We start from the raw sequence: 19,780 nt of genomic DNA on the forward strand, positions 1-19,780 counted from the left end.
CAGGAGCCCAAACCCTGTGGCAAATCCGGGCCTCATCCCCACATCTCCCTGTTCCAATGGGCCCAGACAGCTCAGCCCAAGAAGGGTGTTCTGTGCCAGGGGCTGTTGACAGGCCATTTCAGGATGTCTCTCTGTCTCCTAGCCCTCTCTGGCCCTCTCCTCCATCTTCCCTCTAAAGCACCCTGTCTTCTCTTTCAGAACTGGCTGGACCCCTCCAAGGAAATCAAGAAGCAGATCCGGAGTGAGTGGCCTGTTGTGGTTAGGAATTCTGTAGAAGGGAGGGTGGGGGCTCCTGGCTGCATGTGCTGTTCCCTCTTCCTTGGGGAAGTGCATTCAGACCCATGAGTTCATTCGCTGTGCACAGCAGATTTTGGGGGAAGGCAGGGCGTTGTCTTATAAATGGAAGCCTGAAGCAGGGACAAGAGAAATGACCATCTAGCATCACATAGCAGGTTAGCAGGGGAATCACAGATGCATCTGGGATGACAGCTCTAGAAGGAACTAATCACAAGGGGACAAATTGATGGCCTGAAAACAGCCTCCCTCCTGTCCAAGGCAGGTATAGACGCCTGTGACAGGTGATCCTTGACTCAGCTCAGAATCCTCATCCATGCAGCACTGCAGACCACTGCCAGCTGATAGGGAGTTGACGTGTTAGGGAAGAGCAAGGCCTGGCCTGGTCTGGGCCATCTTCTGTGTTTAATGGTGGGTGGCTGAGGCCTAGAGAGAGGCAGATGCTTACCTAAAGTCACAGAGTAAACTATTGGCCAAGCCAGGTCTAAAGCCCTGGCCTCCCAACACCATCCTGCTCTCTTCAAGGCCTGGGGTGAAGAGACAACCTGTCTTTTCTGGCCCAGAGAGGAAAGGCATATTGTGAGGGGTGGAGCAGCCTTCCAATGGCAGAAGGGGGGAGGTAGGTGGCCTCAGCCAGGGGCCATACAGTGGGTGGAGACCTGGTGCCTAGAGGCAGAGATGCCTCCACTGGGAGCCCCTCCCCCTTGGCTGTGTTTGGACTCCCTGGTCCCTGGGGCTGGGAAGCAGAGCCTGTTGCCATGACAGCAGGCAGCTGGGCCCAGGGATGCCAGCTGACTCTCCGGGAGGGGCAGGAGGGATTCTTCCTGTAGGCTCCTGTCAGTTGAAGACAAAGAGGCAGGCACGCAGACGGAGCCTGCTCCTCTGGGGCTGACAGGGCCCTAGGCCTGGGCTTTGGGCTGTCCCTAGGAGTCCTGGCCCAGCTGGGAGGCCTGCCTCTCATGCCTGAAAGAATTGGAACACATACAGACAGCCGAGTGTGTGGTTTGAGGAGGACGGGAAGCTTAGAACGGAGAAGCAGATAACAGGATCCTTGGAGCTCGGCATCTTTCCCCAGAGCGGGGAGTCGGTCCCCCATCTCGGCAGCCCTGGCCAGCGCAGCCCAGGCGGGGGTGAATGGTTGCCACTGGTGGCCACCTCAGGTCATGGAGGAGAGGTCCTGCCTCCTTCAGTAGAGCCACAGTCTCCATCCCTACCCCTGGAACTTCTGCCCATTCATCTTTGTTCTGCCTTCTGGAGCCCCCATGAAACAATTTTTTTTAAGATTTTATTTTTAAGTAATCTCTATACCCAACATGGGGCTCAAACCCACAACCCCGAGATCCAGCATCACATGTTTCACTGACTGAGCTAGCCATGCACCCACCAATTTTTGTTCTTTTCTTTGTGACAACTCCTCAGCTTCCTGAAGGGGAGGGCATCATGAGTCCTTGTGTCCTGGGCTTCAGAGCTGGCTATATGTCCTCCCAAATCTCTGTGCCTGTCAATGAGGGCATGGTGGGGGGTGGGGGGGGCACCTCTCTGGGCTCCTGCTTTTCCTTGGCAAGTGGATTAGTGATTCATGCCTCACAAGGCAGGGTGCCAGTTATATGTGGACAGCGCCCAGCACATAGTAGGTGCTTCCCTGACATAGTCTGGTGTGTTGGTTGAAAGATACGGGAGTCAGACTGCCTGGATTTGAATCTTGACTCCAACACTACTTACCTTTAGGGTTGTTGTACAGAGTAAATGAGCTCTTATGTGCCCCACACCTGGAATGGTGCCTGCACATAGCAGCACCCAGTATATATTATCTATTATTACTATTACCATTATTATTATTATTATTACTACTACTACTTCTACTACCACTATGATGACTACTACTACTATTATTCCTGAGACAGGGTTGCTCTCTTGGTGGCTGCTTTTTCTAAGTCAGCTGTGGTCAGGAGCTTGGCTTCTGGGGTCTGATGACCAGAGGTTACATCCCTGTTCTCCACTACTGATTAGCTAGCTCAGTGATCCCAGGAGGGGGCTTACCCCCTCAGAATCTTCATCTATAAAAAGAAAACTAGCTCAGGATCGCTATGAAAATCAAACTCCTATATGTGTACATATAGTTCTTAAAAGTGAAGTGACCAGCACTTAGTAAGTGCTGGAGACATTACAGCTGTATGGGGAAGGTGACGATGACCACAGGGACAAGTGACAGCATGGCCTCCAGCCTTAGTGACCATGCTCTTCCCAGGCTGGCCCTTGCTTTCTCACATTGTCAGGGGCCTTTTCAGAGCCTCAGAGGTGGTCTAGATTGTTCTAGATTGGAGCCTTTCCCTAAGTCCTCCTCTCTCTTGTGTGGTCATCCCTTCTCTTGGCTTGCAGAGCCTATTTCCAGCTAAAGCCTCAGCCTTTATCTCTATCTGTACCTATATGTGTACTATGAATTGCTTGTATCTCAGTATGGAGGTTAACATTTATCCCTGTGAAATCCCTTTGCTGCTTTCCATTCATTACGTTTGCCTTTTAGGTCCTGCCTAGAACCCCATTCTGCCATCAGAGATGGAGCCGACCCAGCAGAGGGCAAAATCTTACAAAGAGTGTCCCTAAGAACAATAATCTGGCAGGATGCCCTATGAGAAATGGACACAGCAGGTTAAATAAGTTTGGGAAACCCTTAAATGCACATGCAATTTACAATGGCTCTGAGAAGTCCAAAGCTAGGGAGCCCATATATTTATCCATTTATTTTAAGATTTATTTATTTAAGAGTAGGGAGAGGCAGAGGGGGAGAGAGAATCTCAAGCAGACTCAGCACAGAGCCTGAGCATGGAGCCTAACTTGGGGCTCAATCCTGAGGCCCGAGACCATGACCTGAGCCGAAACCAAAACCCTGACACTCAACTGACTGAGCCACCCAGGTGCCCCTGGAAGCCCATTTAATGTGACCTGTTTTCTTACCATGAATGTCCTGTAGCATAGACTTTGGTGTGGAGGAGGGAGCACAGGCTTCAGAGCCAGGAGGCTGGGGTCTGTACCCCAGCATTGCTGCTTCCTAGCTGAGTGATCTTGGGCTGGCCACTTTACAGCCTGGGCCCCAGTGTTCTCATTTGCAAAATGGGGATAGTCATCGGACTCACTCATAGGATTGTTGCAAGGTTTACTGAAGCGTTGTTTGTGATCACCAGTAGACCTGGCATGCACCATTGGTTTTCTTTCTTTCCACCTTCTTTCCCACTGCTAGGTCACAAGTCTTTCAACTTGGGCCTTATTCTTCTCATCTTTCAAGTGGGAATAGTAGTCCAGGTTTTCTGACTGGATTGTCCCAAAATTATAGATATGAGAAAACTTTGAGAAATTGCCTGTGGGATGGTGCATCTGGGCTACCCACTGGGGGGATGGGGCCTCTCTGATTGTTCTCTTTCTTCTCCTCTCAGGCAGCCCCTGGAATTTTGCCTTCACAGTCAAGTTCTACCCCCCTGACCCTGCCCAGCTGACAGAAGATATCACAAGGTAAGGGCTGTGGAGGGGTGGGGTGGGCATTCTAGCCACATGACTAGGAATGAGGGCACCTGGTGCTGGTAGGCATGTGGACAGTAAATGATGGCAGTTGCAAAGTCAGATACCCAGTGAGGCCAGATAGCATCACCAAAGGATGCTGACTCTGTGCGAGAGGAAGTGATTCAAACACAAGTGGTCAGTCACAGCAGACCATCCACTTTAGAGGGGGAGGCATCCCAGGCAGCATCAGGATCCATGTCATTGATTGACATTGAAATTCAAGGGGACATGTGCCATCTCAAACAATTGCTGTTCAGCTCCAGCCATCCCTGCCACATGGGAACAGGGCCCCGTTGTTGAGGTGGAGCTAGATATTTGAGATGGAGCTAGATATTTAAGAGTAAAATCCACAGTTTTAAAATATTGGGACTAATTCAAACTTTTTAAAAACATGGTGGAGGCCATCTCTGGATGGGACAACCCAAACATGTCCGAAGGCTGATGTTCTGAGTGGACCACCATTTTTGACTTTGGGGATAATGAGGGAATAGAGCGTAGATGCCTTTGCATGTAGGAATTTGGTCCCATATGCTGCCCTATGTACCTGTCAGGCATGTGACATCCCTGCCCCATGGAGGCAAGTCTGGGATGAACCATCTCATTGTGCCTCAAGGCCAGTAAATAATGTGGCCTGGAAGGAGGGGCAAAGCATTTTTCTTCAGAATGAGAACTTCTGTGGGTCTCATCCTGCCTTTGGAATCAGAACAGGGAGAGGCCCTTCTCTTTATCTAAGCCCCTTCCAAAGGGATAGTCTCACTTCATGATATCCGGGGGCTGTGTCATCCATGTGCTGAGCCCGGCATTTCACCAACAATAAAATGTGGGCATGGAGTTATTCCTACAGTAGGGGAGGGGCTCCTAAGCCAACCTCCCTCTCCCATTGGGTCCCTCCTGAATGTTGGCTGCCTGTTTGCCAAGCAACGGGCCACAGGCACAATGCCAGCTGGCCTTGGGGGATAATATGGATGTCCCTGGGATAGACCTGAAACCTTGGCCTCATTAGCCCTGCTCTAACCCCTAAGGTCATCTTGGGTTCAAGATTCAGCAACAGGGTCTCAACTTCATTTCCAAGAGGACTGAGAGCTATAGAACCAGCTCAGTCTCCAGTCTTACCCACGGTATTTCTTCTCTTTGTACCAGATCCTGGGTATTGAGCTTCTAGGGACACCAGGAGGGAAATTAGCCCGGCTTAGCATGGGTGACCTCAGGGAATGGGGTGGTAGTAGCAGCTGATTTAGTCAAAAATATTCAGGCCTGAAATAAACTGGTCAGAGTGACAAATTGATTGAAATGAAATATTGGTCAGAGTGTTTGGCAGTGATCTTCAAATTTTTAGACTTGAACAAAATGCCCTTAAGCCCACTCTTAATGCCTGTGATGTTTGAGCTGCTACTGATGCTGAGCCTAGGCCTTGGCCCTGAATATGCACTGAGGCCACATATACTTTTTGCGAGAGTTTTGTGCCATGGAGCAGTAAAAATTATACTGAGTAAAAACCACTTAAAAGGAAAAGAAATAGGCAATTGAAAACAATGATGAAACATGGCAAAATGGGCAAGGACACATCCTTGGCTAAGAACGAACTGAAACTTTTTTTTTTTAATGCAATTAATTGAAAAAGCAATAAAAATAGTTTAAAATGAATCTAAAAATTGTAAAAGTGTGCATAAAGTTATAAAAAAATCATATCCTTGTGGTTGGAAATGTTTCTTTTAAAGCAATTTGTTTTTAGACGATTCACTTAGAGCTGGAGGCAAAGTAAAGTTTTGAGAAAACATTGGTAAACAGGTTTGTCCTGGCTGTAGAATGCAGTACAGAAGTTAAAATGAATGAGATCAGGTGGTTTGTGCTGATCTGGGAAAGACACTAGGCACATAGATGGGTGTGAAAAAGCAAGCTGTAGAGTCAGATGTATCATTTGATACTGTGTACATGTTAAAACCCATGAATCAAAACACATACATTTCTGTATATCCATGAGGGAGAAAGGTCTAGAACACCACACGGATAATAGGGGTGACCTCTGGGGGAGGGGATTAGGGCTGAGGATGGACATCAAGAGGAAGTTTAGAATTATCTCTAGAGTTTACATTTGTTCTACAGTAAGAATATAATTAATTGTATGATTAAAAATATATAATATTTTTTAAAACTGGCCAGCAAAATAGTCCTATTTAGCTTGAAAATGAGTTAGAAATTTAAAATATTCCCACAGTAGGAAAAAAAATTCCTCAAAGTTAGAAGTTAACAAAATGCTTAAAGCCACATGAAATGGGACAAAACCATCTTTTAGGACACACTTACATTATCAAACGCCTGAAATGCCAGTGTCTAGGAAGGTTCCTAATTCTACCGAGCTAGGTGTTGATCAGTTTGGTTCTGATGGGTGGGTGGGCAGTGGTGCTGAGGGCATCTAGGGAGGGAGGGGGGCCCGTGCCCATGGCCACTCTCCCCTGTTTCCAGATACTACCTGTGCCTGCAGCTGCGGGCAGACATCATCACGGGCCGGCTGCCCTGCTCCTTCGTCACACATGCCCTGCTAGGCTCCTATGCTGTGCAGGCCGAGCTGGGCGACTATGACGCTGAGGAGCACATAGGCAACTATGTCAGTGAGCTCCGCTTCGCCCCCAACCAGACCCGGGAGCTGGAGGAGAGGATCATGGAGCTGCACAAGACATACAGGTTTGGGCCTGCGCCCAGGGTCTCCCCTGGCTTCTCAGCTATTGGCTAGGGCCCCAGGTGCTGTGCTCTAAGTCCCTCACCTGGCTTTGCCCTCGACTGGAGGTGCATCTGAGAGTAAATCATCTCATCCCACTGCATCTATATCCAGTGGGAATGGTAGTAATTATCTGTGTGACCTTAAATGACCGCAGGTTCTTAAGCTCCTGTATGGGTGTAATAATTCCCTGCCCTTGGACTCTGAGGATCAGTTTTTTTATCTGCCAACTGGAGAGAATCATCACTATCATGTGCCCCTGGGGAAGTATCCTGATGTCTTGGTCTTGGTGTAAAGTTCAAAAGCTTGCGCTCTGAAGCCGGACTGCCCAGGTTCACATTCTTGGCTCTGCCACTTTCTACCCAGGGAATCTGGGCAGGTCATTTCACTTCCAGGTGCTTGAATTTCCTCATCTGTTCAGTGTGGGTACTAATAGAACCTGCCTTGTAGTGCTGTTGGGGGCTACATGGCACATAATACAGACAACATGTATTCGTTGTTGCTCTGTGATCTTAGGGGTTGGATAGTTGATTGCACAACACAAAGCACCTTATTCTAGGAGTTAGAAATTGACTAACCTGATGGGTCACTGTAGGGCTTGTGATTTAACTTATCAGTCCCAATTTTCACTTGGATATGTACGGCTTTAGGTTATTCATGTGACTCATGGTTGGTATTTAGGGCAGGAGAATTCATTGTGCAGGATGTTTGGCATCCCTGGGTGCCAGGCACTAAATGCCAGTACACACCCTTGCAGTCATCATAACAACCGCCGAGATGCCCCCTCCCCCATTCATTCCCAAATGCTGCTGTAAGGTCGGTACCACCCCTGAGGGGAGCCCCTGGAACTAAATGGTCTCAAGGATCCCTTCAGTTTGGAAGTGCTTTGGGCTCCAAGGCCAGGGTTGTTATGGGAACTCAATGTGATAAATGACATGAAGTGCATCGTAAACTGTAAAGTACTGTGAATGTGGGAGGGAGCATGGTGAAATTCTCTCATTGCTAATGAGGATAGGAGGCCCAAGGAGGGTTGTGTCCTGGGGGCTGCATCTGGAGAGGAGGCCGAGGGCCAGATGTAGAGGGATTGTGTATGGGGGTGGGGAAGAGAGCCTGCTGGAGTGTGATGGATTGCTAGGTTCCGAGTCGCAAGTGTCTCTCTCAGAGACTTGCATACCACCTCTGACTGGTTAGTAGTGACTGTGTTGAGCGGGATACTGAAACCATACAACTGGTTAGCAGTGTCAGCCCGAGCTTGGGAGTAGGGGGTGAAGGCCTGCCTGCCGTCTGTCACCCCGGTTGTAGGTAGCAAGATATGTTAGGTATTTGCATGAATCCTAATAATTCAGAGAAAGAAGCTCATATATGGGCTGGAGAAATGCTAATGGCCATCCCTTTAGCTTTGACAGCACTTTTAACTGAAAGCCCTTGGACATCTAGTGTCCAGGTGTCTCCCAGGGCAGCTCACTGAGGCACACAGAGCAGAGCACACTGAAGCCCCAGGGATACGTAAGTGAAGTGGTTGGGAAGGAGCACACACTGGAGCCACATTGTCTGGATTCAAGTCCCGACTTTGCTACAAAGGCAAATTATTCAGCCTCTCTGTGCTGGTTTCTCTATAAAGTGGGAATAATGATAACCCCCTACCTTACAGAGGATTCAGTGAATTCATGCACGTGAGGTGTTTGGAACAATGACCAGCACATGGTGTTCACTAAACAGTAGCTATGGCTAAATGGAAGATGTACAGTTTCCTGGCAGCCAAGGCAAAGAAGGAACTTGATGATTATATAACCCTCCTGTCAGAAAGGACAATGTGCACCTGCTCCTCAGGCAGGATTAAGTGGTTTCTGATACAAGATTCTGAGAGAAATCTCTTACGTGGGTACTAATTTAGGAGCCCCTGGGTGATTATAATGAACAATGGCTTCGCAGTCATGGAGAAGCAGAATTTATGGCTCATGTTTAAATCCATGGTAGAATGAAGCAGAAATTCTAACTCTCGGCTCATCCCTTGAATACTTGCTGGAGAAGACAAGATTGGACCTGAGCTTTGGCAACAGGAGGGGGTTGGGTAGACTGAAGCAAGGGCTGAGAACAGAGGGGAGGGACTCGATGAGGCCTAGCCACATGCACACTCTAGAACATTGCTGTCCTAGAATTACAGGTTCTGATCATGGCAACCTTCAATCAGCAAGACTTAGGCCAGGGCCTTTTCCATGGCTACCTGTGATCATGTTCTTTCCCTTAGGGGCATGACTCCGGGAGAAGCAGAAATCCACTTCTTAGAGAACGCCAAAAAGCTTTCCATGTATGGAGTAGACCTGCACCATGCCAAGGTACTGGTGGGTCCCAGGGTCCGCCTAGCACCTATGTGTGTCCCTGGTGCTTCTAGAAGGCTTGTGCTAGACTCTGTTCCCTCCAACCTGAAGCCTTTTATATTCTTACTTCTCTTTCCTCAAAATTCCATAACCCTTTATTTTCCCATAATCTTTTAACTTTTCTATATCCATATTGTATTATGAACGTATTTGTACCACTACTAGATTGGGAGCATTATGAGAGAAAGACATAGGCTTTCTTTTATTGTTTACCATGATGTAATTTTATTTATTTAGTTAGTAAGCTAAGGTTTTTTTATGTGTTCAAATTCAATTAATTAATATATAGTGTATTATTAGTTTCAGATGTAGAGTTCAGTGATTCATCAATCTTACATAATACCCAGTGCTCATTACTTAGTGCCCATCACCCAGTTACCCCATCTTACTACCCACCTCCCCTCCAGCAACCCTCTGTTTGTTTCCGATGATTAAGCATCTCTCATGGTTTGTCTCCCTCTCTGACTCTGTCTTGTTTTACCTTTCCCTCCCTTCCTCTATGATCCTGTTTGTTTCTTAAATTCAGCATATGAATGAGATCATTTGGTAATTGTCTTTTTCTGATTGCCTTATTTCACTTAGCATACATAATACCCTCTAATTCCATCCATGTCATTCCAAAGGGCAAGATTGCCTTTTTTTTACGCTGAGTAGTATTCCATTGTATGTGTGTGTATATGTGTGTGTGTGTGTGTGTGTGTGTGTGTATGCATACATACACACCACATCTTCTTTATCCATTCATCAAGACATAGGCTTTCATTTATTTCTGTATCCTTAGCACATAGCACATGGCCAAGCACCACATCGGTGCCACTAAATGTCGGTGAATCAAAGATTGAGTGATTGACAGAGAGAATGATCAGACCTAGGAATTGAGTGAATGAATGAATGACTATGTGAGATTGGCCCAGGGGCTCCCCAGCCTGCAGGCTCAGACCCTGATCCTGAGGGCTCATCAGGGAGGGGTTTCAGGCTGTATGGCATGCATGGACCCTGGCCTGCCATTCCATGGTATCTTCTCATGCAGGACTCTGAGGGCATCGACATCATGTTGGGAGTCTGTGCCAATGGCCTGCTCATCTACCGGGACCGGCTGAGAATCAACCGTTTTGCCTGGCCCAAGATTCTCAAGATCTCCTATAAGAGGAGTAACTTTTATATCAAGATCCGCCCTGGGGAGGTGAGCTTGCCTTAGGAACCCCTCCGCACTAGAATTGGCTATAACAGCTGAACCTGGGTTTTTTTCCTACATAGGATACATGGAGAGGGGTGCTGGGGTACTGTGTAAGGAGAGAGCACTCTTCTGCTGGGGCTCTCTGCATAGACTTTATGCCTTAGGTACGTGCCTCCACACATACACCACACACACACACACACACACACACACACACAGACACACACACAGGAGCACACATATAAAGATAACCACATATATTCAGGTTATACAGATCAATGAATGCCTGCCCGTTCTTATCCATGTATCTGCTTACATGTAGTATTCGAGTATGTGCACAAACCAAAATTCACAAACCTCCCCCACACACACACAAACATGTGTATGTCCAACCTCCACATCTCACCCATCAAAAAGTCCATTGGTTTGTACCTCTAGAATAAACATACCCATCTACTTCTGTCTTTCTGCACTGCCCCAGCCACCAACAGCCACCATCTCTCACCTACATCTCTGCACAGTGCCCTTCCCCATCCTTATAGCTCCAATGCTGTGTCAGGCCATTTTCCCCATGACTACTAAGGAGAGATTAAAAGTCCCTTCTATCAGATCACATCTGATGGGATCAGATGACCATCCCCCACTCCTGCTCCTTAAACCTTTCAAGAGCTCTCTGGCTCATGGGCTACCATCTGAACTCCAGATGTGGCTGCCTGCCTCTCCCACATATCTCTGCCCCATGCGTACTGTGCTCCCACCCCTTTGGCTTTCTCTGACATTCTAGAATGAGCCAAGCTCTTTCGTGCCTCCAGCTTTTTGCTTTTGATGTCCCTTCTACCTGAAATTCTCTTCCCTGCCTTCTCACATAGCTGGTTTCTTCCCCATCCTTTGGATGTCTGCTCCAAGATCACTTGTTTAGAGGGCATCCCCGGATCACCCTTTCTAAGACAGATCCTGATCCCTGCACCTGTCCAGGTTTTCTCTCACATCACACAGCTCTGTTCATTCCCTTCACGCCCCCTTATCAGTGTCTGAAATGATCTTGTTTACTGATTTATTATCAGAGCACCCCTTGCCCGTCCCCAAGAATCTTCCGTCTTGGTCACCATGGTGTCTCTTGCTTAGCATTGAACCTGCTGCTGAGTAAGGGCTTAGTCCACTTTGTTGAATAAATGAATGAATACATAAATAAACAGGCCAGAGTCGCACATGCCTGAGAAGAGATTCAGAAAGGATAGATCAGTGGTGAGAGAGTCCAGACCTCGCTTCTAACTCCCCCTCCTTGGTTTTGCAGTATGAGCAGTTTGAGAGCACAATTGGCTTTAAGCTCCCAAACCACCGGTCAGCCAAAAGACTGTGGAAGGTCTGCATAGAGCACCACACATTCTTCCGGTGAGCCTGACCCTGGGGTGGGGCCATGGGGGACGGGCAGAGGCTGTGAGTGTATATATGCAGGAGAAGGAAGTAGGAGGGAGGGGCCCTAGGAACCCCTCACTCCCCAGGTCTCTCCCTTTATGGATTGCTTTGAGCTGTAGCTGGTGGGACCATGGGGTGAAAGGCCAGCTGTAGTCCAGCCTTGGGCCTGGCAGTGTAGGCCTAATCACCTCTCCTCACATACTCCCTTCACAGGCTGGTGTCGCCTGAGCCCCCACCCAAAGGCTTCCTGGTGATGGGCTCCAAGTTCCGGTATAGTGGGAGGACCCAGGCCCAGACCCGCCAGGCCAGCGCCCTCATTGATCGGCCTGCACCCTTCTTTGAGCGTTCCTCCAGCAAACGGTACACCATGTCCCGCAGCCTTGATGGAGGTATGCCCCAGACTGGCAGTTGGGAAGTGTGGTGTTTAGCGGGAAGTGGGGGTATGCTGGCTTCTGTGGAATGAGCAGTGAATGAGGTGGGCACCTTACAAGTTGATTTGCACCAGGCCGGGTGGCCCAAGGGCACTGTTGCCCTGGGGCAGCTCTTGGTGATCTTGTCCAGCCTATGGCATCACTCTCACTGGAATGGGACCTTGCCACTCTCTGGACTTCCTCAACTTCCTGAGGCATGACCTCTTGGGGTCCCAGGTTCAGCCACATGGTTTTCTGGGTCCCCTGCCCACAACACTTAGTAAATCACAGATTGTCATCATACCAGGAAAATGGTATAGTGACTGCAGTGTGGAGCTGGTGATGCTTTTCTTGACTGGAGGCTGAAGGGTTGGTTTTTCCCAGCCATTTCTTTTGGTTCTGATGAACTGATTGACATCTAACCATGTGGTGCTCTCCACTGCCCTCATGCCTGTTGGCATTCACAGGTGCCCTTTATGACAATTGACCCTACATTGTCCTATATTGAGCTAAGGTTTCTCAAAACATGGTCTGTAGACCACCTGCATCAGAATCACCTGTGAGCTGGTTAAACATGAAGATTCCCAGGCCCTGGTCCAGACCTGAATTGGCACTCAGAGTCCAGGACTCTACCCAGGATATGCACACTGGAGTTGGTAGGAGAGGTTCAGAAGCCATATGAGCATTGGGGAGATTGTTAGATCTGAGTTCAGATCTCAGCCTCCATATTCAGTAGCTGCTCTACAGATCAGGAAATGGTCCATAAATATCCATACATGAATGGATGGGAGGTCTTGAGCAGCTTAACTTCCCCTGTGCCTTTTCTTCTTCTGCAAAATAAATAATGCCTACTTTGCTGTGTTATAGAGAGAACTAGACATGATAATGCCTCTGTAACACTCAAAAAATGTTCCTGGCACAGAGAAAGACCTTAATAAGTTATACCCAATAATAGTTTATTGTTGCCTTTAGGTTTGTAGAGGGTAGCTTAAGGTAAGAGGTGGTAGGGACTTGCACAGGGGAAGAGTGGGGGGGGGACCGTGGGGGGACAGTACTCCTAGAACACATCGGGGCAGACCTAGGCAAGTTAGTTCTGCTCAACAAATATTTTCTGAAAGTTAGAACAAGTGTGGCCCTTTCCTTTGGGGAGTTCATAGAATAGTAGATCTGCAAGCATTTAATGTGATTCAAGCCATGGGAAAAGTATGTACAGAATAGAAGAGCAGCCGTGAGGAGAGTGAGATTAATTCTGTCTAGGAGGGCCAAAAAGGGCTTTGCAGAAAAGATGACAACTGGGCAGGGATTTTGAAGGATACCTAGGAGTTTTTCAGGTGATCAGGAGAGTCTGATACTTTTCCTGCCTTTTCACTTCCTATAAAAGTGAGACCTGTCCCAGGATTCCTTGACCATGTTTGGAGGACATGCAGTTTTGCAGAGGTCCATTTGAGACTGAGGAAGCTCCTTATTCTCCTTGAGTGGGCACAGGGATGAGAGCTAAAACTTATGCAAAGGGAAAGTACAGTCTCTCTATTCTCCCTTGCAACTTCCATTACTATACCAGAGCCTATATGAAGCCCATTTTGTGCAGGGTAGCATTGGTCTAGAGCTGGTAAGGCTCATCCAAGGAGGATCAGAAGCCTGGACTCTAAACCAGGAGACCTGGGTCCTTGTCCTCATTCACTGAAAGGTCATCAGTGGGATCTCTCCCCTCTTGGAGTTTCAGTTTATCCTTTGTAAAAGGATAGTGATTCCTAGTCTAGCCATCAACACAGAGGATTGTGTGGATCAAATGAAATAATGTGCATAAAAGGGCACTTTGCAAAGTGAATATATATGAATAGAAAGGCTAATTATTCTCATTTAATCTAGGCCAATCCCAAGGATAATATAGGCTCTGATCATTTTAATTAAGTGTTTTCTAGCCATTTTATCCCCCAGGACATAATCCATGGACGTAGTCTGGGTTATGCCCAGTGCCTAGTATAAAGCCTGTCATTCCATCTTTTTCTTTCCTTATTTATTTATTTATTTATTTATTTATTTATTTATTTATTTATTTATTTTTAAATTTTTTTTTAAATTTTATTTTTTCATCTTTTTCTTTCCTATGCAGAAAAGTACTTTGGAATGCCAGTGAGTGAGAAAGATATTGCAGGAATCCCCTTGAATTTTCCCTAATTTATAAAGAGTTTAAATTGTTTGCAAGTCTCAAGACTTTAGTTTTCACTAGTAAAAGCTAATCTAACAATATCCATGTATTGCTAAATAATGGTCGAGTATTCATCACAACCATGTCAACAAAAATATCAACATTTGTGGAACAGCATTGAATTGGCTCACTCTGTGCCAGTCTGTCTTCTAAGTATTTATACACATGAGCTTATTCATTCCTCCCCCAGCTGTTTGAAATAAGTATTGTTTATAGATGAGGAAACTGAGGCCCAGAAAGATTATGTATCTTACCCAAGGTCACGCAGCCAAGAAAAGGTGGATTTGAGATTTGTTTTTGTTTGTTTTGGATTTGAGATTTGAACCTAGGCTCTTGTGATGTAGAAGTCAGGAGGGGTCTGGGGCTGGGAGGCAGCTCTGCCTCTTGCCATGCTTGTGAACCTAGACAAGGCTACCCCCTCTCTGTGTGCAGGCTCCTTATCCCCAACAGTTGGGGATGCTCCATTCCAACCATGGTTGGAGGGGTGGCAAGACTGCGAGAGGTCTCACATGGCCACCTGGCCATTTCTGCCCATTTTAGCAGAGTTCTCCCGCCCAGCCTCCGTTAGTGAGAACCATGACACGGGACCTGATGGTGACAAGGCGGAGGAGGATGGCGAGTCTGGGGGTAGGAGGTCAGAGGCCGAGGAGGGAGAGGTCAGGACCCCTACCAAGATCAAGGAGCTAAAGGTAAGAGCTTGGCTTTCTCATACCCTCTGACTTGGGATCAAGAGGCTGATTATGGGTCAAGCCTCAGCCTTGGCGTTGAGGTGTTCCCAGCTATGGGGGAGGACCCTCATTATGGGATGGAAAGGGCCTTGCCCCATACCTCCTCCCCTAGTGTTGGGTGGTAGGCATGCTGCCCTCCCTGCACCCTTCCCCTCTTTTTGTCCTACTTCCCCACAGGGGCACTCTGTCCCTTCAAGAATCTCGGCCTCCTCTTGCCCACTCTTAATTTTCCCCTTTCACTATGTTCTGGGTCCTCATGGCCCCCTTCTTTCCCAGAGCCTGATGGGATGTACCTGTGGGTCCTCACAGGATGAGGTCTGAGTATGTTCCCCTCGTGCTGCCCTATGCATTTCCCACATACTTGTGCACACGCTCATGCAGGCACACATGGCCTCAGACTGGCATGCATTCACTCATAGTTGTTTACCTCCCTTACAGGAGGGGTCACAGACCCAGTGTGCAAACGTCATGCATGCACACGGACATGTGTGCACATGGGTATTAGAGCATATTTCCATTATGCAGTTGTAGCTTAGAGCACAGGCCCCTGAACACACATGCTGACCACAGAAGCATGAATACCCAGAGCCCTCCTGTCCTATCTACTCAGTGTGACTACTTGCTTTGCCCCCCAGTCCCCTTCTTCACCCCCACCCCTGGGCCAGCTCCCTGCCTCACACCCCACACCTTCTGGCTACCTCACTGCCCCGTGGGTGGTCCACCAGTGTCCCTGGTCTCTGCTCCCTGGGAGAGAGCCCTTTGGGCTACCTGCTGCACTGTACTGGGCCAGTGCAGTGCCTCTAATCCATTTGCTCTACTGACCCTGCTGGTTCCTTCTCCTTCTCCCACATCTCGCTAGCCGGAGCAGGAAACCACGCCGAGACACAAGCAGGAGGTACTGCATGGGACGTGTCACCATTTACCCAGCCATTCTAATCCGCAGCTCATTTGTCACCATCCCATAGTCCACCCCAGGCTCCTGTCCTGGCACCATCTCAGTTTCAGCTTTGCCTCTACTCGAGGCCATCCTCCTCCCCTATAGCCACCCCTTCCCTCCACCCCCCCTCCCACTCCATAGCCACCCTTACTGCCCCCATCCCACCTATCGAGCTCCCTGCTCAGATCCCACCCCCTAACCAACTGGTTCTCCCTCCCTCCTCACCCCTCCCTCTCTCTAACCAGCTTTATGCTCTGCCTCTTCCTACCACCTCATGCTTGTTTCCCAACTACTGACCATCACACCTGTGTCTACCAGCTCTTCTAGGTCATTCCGTGCTTTTATTGGTCTCATCTCCCCTGCCCCCACCCAACCCCTTCCTGAGACTCATCTCCCCACACCACCGTTTGGTCATGCCTCCATCTCATCTGTGTCCTCTGTGCCCTTGCCCTAAGCTTCTTTTTGTATCTATTGGCAACCAAAGGTGGGAGTGGGGGTTGGGTAGGGAGGGAGGAGCCTCAGAATGTTTCTGCCTCTTCTCACACCCCAGCTGTTCCTCCCTCTGCATGGGGCCTGCTGCTCCAGCTTTGTCTGGAGAGCCTCTTCTTTTCTCTTCCCTCTCCTCTTCTTCCTCCCACTGGTTGCTTCTCTCAACTTATTCCTCTGTGTTAATGACTTCTTCACGTTCACACAGTCCCCAACTCTTCATTTGAACCTTCACTGCAAGAGACGTGGGTCTATGGTTGGGCCTGAGGGACAGAACCAGGGGCTGGGGCATAAGGGCCTGGCCTTGGCATCCCCCAAATTGGGTTTCAGCCTCTTTGAGGGTCATTGGGTAATCCCCCTTAGGCCCCAGTCCCCCATCTGTACAGCAAGACATTTGGACTAGGTTTCCCCAGAGCCCCTAACCCTAACCAAGGATCCCAGGGTTCCACTGCTCCCTCTTGCCTTCGGGAATGCTGTGTACCCACAGAGCCAGCATGGCAGGTTCAGGATCCAAGGTCACAAGCCACATCTTAGATCCATTGCAGCTCAAACCCCCCACTCCCTTGTGCAAACTCTATCAGGTTTGACTTCTCAAACGTTGCTCTGAGGCAGTTCAGCTCAGGAGGGATATAGGAAGTACAGACAGATGTCTGGAGGGAAAGCAGAAGCCTCAATGGCATCAATTTCCTCCCTGAGATAACTCATGAGTCAGTCATAGCGGATCCTTGGGTAGCAGAGATAAGCCCAGGGGAAGATTTTAGCCTTTTCCAAGGGCAAGCTTGCCTTCCAGGTAGTTCTTCCAGAATCATCTGATTTGACTTTATAATAAGCAGAGATTGTCCATTTCTTGTCCTGAATTGAGTTGACATGAAGCCTCAGACAGCCTTGTGGATAAAGGCACTTGAGCTAATAGCCCACCCGCCCTTCCTGTAAAAGTAGGCTGATCCTCACTTGACCTAGAGGCAGATTACTGTATCACACTGCACTGGCTTGAGCTCAGACTTGGCAGTTTGATGGGGGACACGCCTGTGACTCCAGCTATACCCAGCTCAGGTCTTGTGCCCAGCTTGGGACTTACCTCCCTTCTTCCTGGTGTCCATTTCTCCTGCTCTCCTGAATACACTGCAGCTCTCTCTTTTCTCTATCTGGCCATATCTCAATCTGTTTGCTCTTGAGGAATTGGTATCTGCAAAATCCTGGGTGGTCAGGGAAGGGAGTGGTTCATGGTAGAGGATGCCGAACACGATCTTTTCCTGGCTCCTGTGTGGAAGCAGGGCTCATTTTTCTGAGTGTTCCTGGCTTTAGGAATATCTGTATTCTAGGCCCCCTCAGGCCTGAGCAACTCCTCTGTTTGGCTAAGAGGGATCTAGACTGGGGATCCTGCTGAGCATCATGATCCAAAGAAAGAACCAGGACCCTGGGAGCCAGGGAGTGAGCCAGAGTAGCCCAGTGAACAGGGTTGGCCAGTTCTCACTGGTTATAACCAGAAGGAAGTCACTTCCTTGCCCAATTGACACTGGACGCACAGCACCAGTGGGAACTCACCCAGTCTTATGGGATTTGGATTGCCTTGGATGTTCTGAGGCCAGGAGTCAGGCAGGGGGTAAGAAAAGATAGTGCTTGACAAGAAGCCTCTTCTTAATCTCAAGTGCTTTTTGCTCCTCTGTTTAATCTTAATTGCTTTGTGCACCTGTTGGGGCTAATCATCTCTGTCCCGTGTGGCTCATGGGGTGCATTGAGGGTGAGATAGAGTCCTGGAGGGGACTTGCCTTGCTGATGTCGGGCAGCAATGGCCACAGTTACCATCCCCTGCTCAGAGCTGTTCCTCTAACACCTGTTGTCCTCTCTATCCACCCCTAGTTCTTAGACAAGCCAGAAGATGTTTTGCTCAAGCACCAGGCCAGCATCAACGAGCTCAAGAGGACCCTAAAGGAACCCAACAGCAAACTGATCCACCGGGATCGAGACTGGGAGCGGGAGCGCAGGCTGCCTTCCTCCCCCGCCTCCCCCTCCCCCAAAGGCACCCCTGAAAAAGCCAACGAGGTAGGTCTCACCCTGAAGCCCTCAACAGGGGCTTTGGGTAAAGAGGGTCTGGAAGGTAGCTCTGCACTGACTTATACTCATCCTCCACAACCATATGTCTCCCCCAATTGCTGCATGAGGTGATGATGGGGATGGGGAGGTGGTGGTGGGTTAGGCTGGGAAAGACAAATTCACTAAATCTTGGAATCCTTGGCATCCCAGGGACCACCTTGAAAAATTCAAAGGACTTGCCGTGGCTTGGTATATTCCCCTTCCATCAGCCAGAGTATAATGGAAAGGTGTGTTTATTAGAAATGCAGGTTCTGGGGCCCCATGTCAGACCAACAGAATCAGAGTATTTGGAGATAGAGCCCTGAAATCAGCATTTTAAACAAGTGCCCCAGGTGATTCTCATGCTCACTAAATTTTGAGAATCCAAATAGTTGTATCCAGTAACCAGATCCTTTAGTGCCTATTGTGAAAACACAGATGGGTGGTGTGTGTGTGTGTGTATGTGTGTGTGAGGGGGTGTTCCCTCCTCGAAGGATCCTCGGAGCCCACTAGAGGGGAACAGATCCTCCGAGAAAATCAGAGCTGTGCCTCTTGCTTCAGAAAAGGATCCCACAGCCATCTGCCTTTCGGAGTGGAAAGCATGGGGTATTTTCTCAAATGAAAAAGAGATAAAGATAGGATCTTGAGGATTCCTATATTTATAATCCCAAGCTATTATTTTTAGCACTGCTAAATCTTGGTGATATTTACCCTCACTTATACTTAGGTGTTTTCTCTCTAGCACTGCTGCTTACTTGTCTCAAACCTAACTGATCTAGACTTATACCACCTAGGTTTGAATTCTGGCTCTGATTCCTGCTAGCTGGATGACTCTGAGCTTGTTACTTAACCTCTCTGAGCTTCCATTAGGTAGAGATAATAAAAGTACCTACCTCATTGGAATGTTGTAAGGATCCTGGGAGAGCAAACATAGAATGGCTGGTAAGGTACCTAGATGCTCAATAGGAGTTAATTATTGCTTCATTTTAAGAGTTCTGGGACTCACACAGAAGATTAATTTCAAATCAGCTTTTTTTCTTTTTTAAAAGATTTTATCTATTTGAGAAAAAAAGAGGGAGAATGAGCGTGAGTGGGTGGAGGAGCAAAGGGAAGGGGACAAGCAGACTCCATCCTGTGCAGGGAGCCCAGTGCAGGGCTCAATCCCACAATCCTGAGATGACCTGAGCCAAGATCAGGAGTCGGATGCTCAACCTACTGAGCCACCCAGGCACCCCCCAGAACTTTTAAAGTTGGAAGGACCCTCAGAACCTACTTGGTTCAAGGTCATCACTCTACAGATAGGGCACTGAGGCCCAGAATGGGAGCTTACTTGTTCACTCTGTAGCTGATAGAAGAGGGCCACACCTGCTTGTCTTACGCCCAGGCCATTGTATTTGCTGT

The 19,780-nt window shown here is 48.4% G+C and overlaps 1 protein-coding gene across 30 annotated transcripts in view; it reads left to right on the plus strand.

Moving 5' to 3' along the window:
• The window catches only part of EPB41L1 (erythrocyte membrane protein band 4.1 like 1), a 143,629-nt gene that overhangs the window by 91,221 nt on the left and 32,628 nt on the right, over positions 1-19,780 (plus strand). For 16 of the 30 annotated variants that reach the window (XM_072800837.1, XM_072800845.1, XM_072800846.1 and 13 more), the window contains 10 exons: positions 199-241; positions 3,726-3,801; positions 6,313-6,531; positions 8,814-8,901; positions 9,974-10,126; positions 11,415-11,512; positions 11,750-11,925; positions 14,696-14,844; positions 15,743-15,778; positions 18,167-18,349. In XM_072800837.1, coding sequence (XP_072656938.1) covers positions 199-241; positions 3,726-3,801; positions 6,313-6,531; positions 8,814-8,901; positions 9,974-10,126; positions 11,415-11,512; positions 11,750-11,925; positions 14,696-14,844; positions 15,743-15,778; positions 18,167-18,349 — 1,221 coding nt within the window. The remainder of the gene's footprint in view (positions 1-198; positions 242-3,725; positions 3,802-6,312; positions 6,532-8,813; positions 8,902-9,973; positions 10,127-11,414; positions 11,513-11,749; positions 11,926-14,695; positions 14,845-15,742; positions 15,779-18,166; positions 18,350-19,780) is intronic. The other 14 variants (XM_072800834.1, XM_072800852.1, XM_072800853.1 and 11 more) reach the window with 3 other exon arrangements.

This window comes from Canis lupus, chromosome 26 (genome assembly GCF_048164855.1).
Source record: "Canis lupus baileyi chromosome 26, mCanLup2.hap1, whole genome shotgun sequence".
In the NCBI taxonomy this organism is placed as follows: Eukaryota; Metazoa; Chordata; class Mammalia; order Carnivora; family Canidae; genus Canis; species Canis lupus.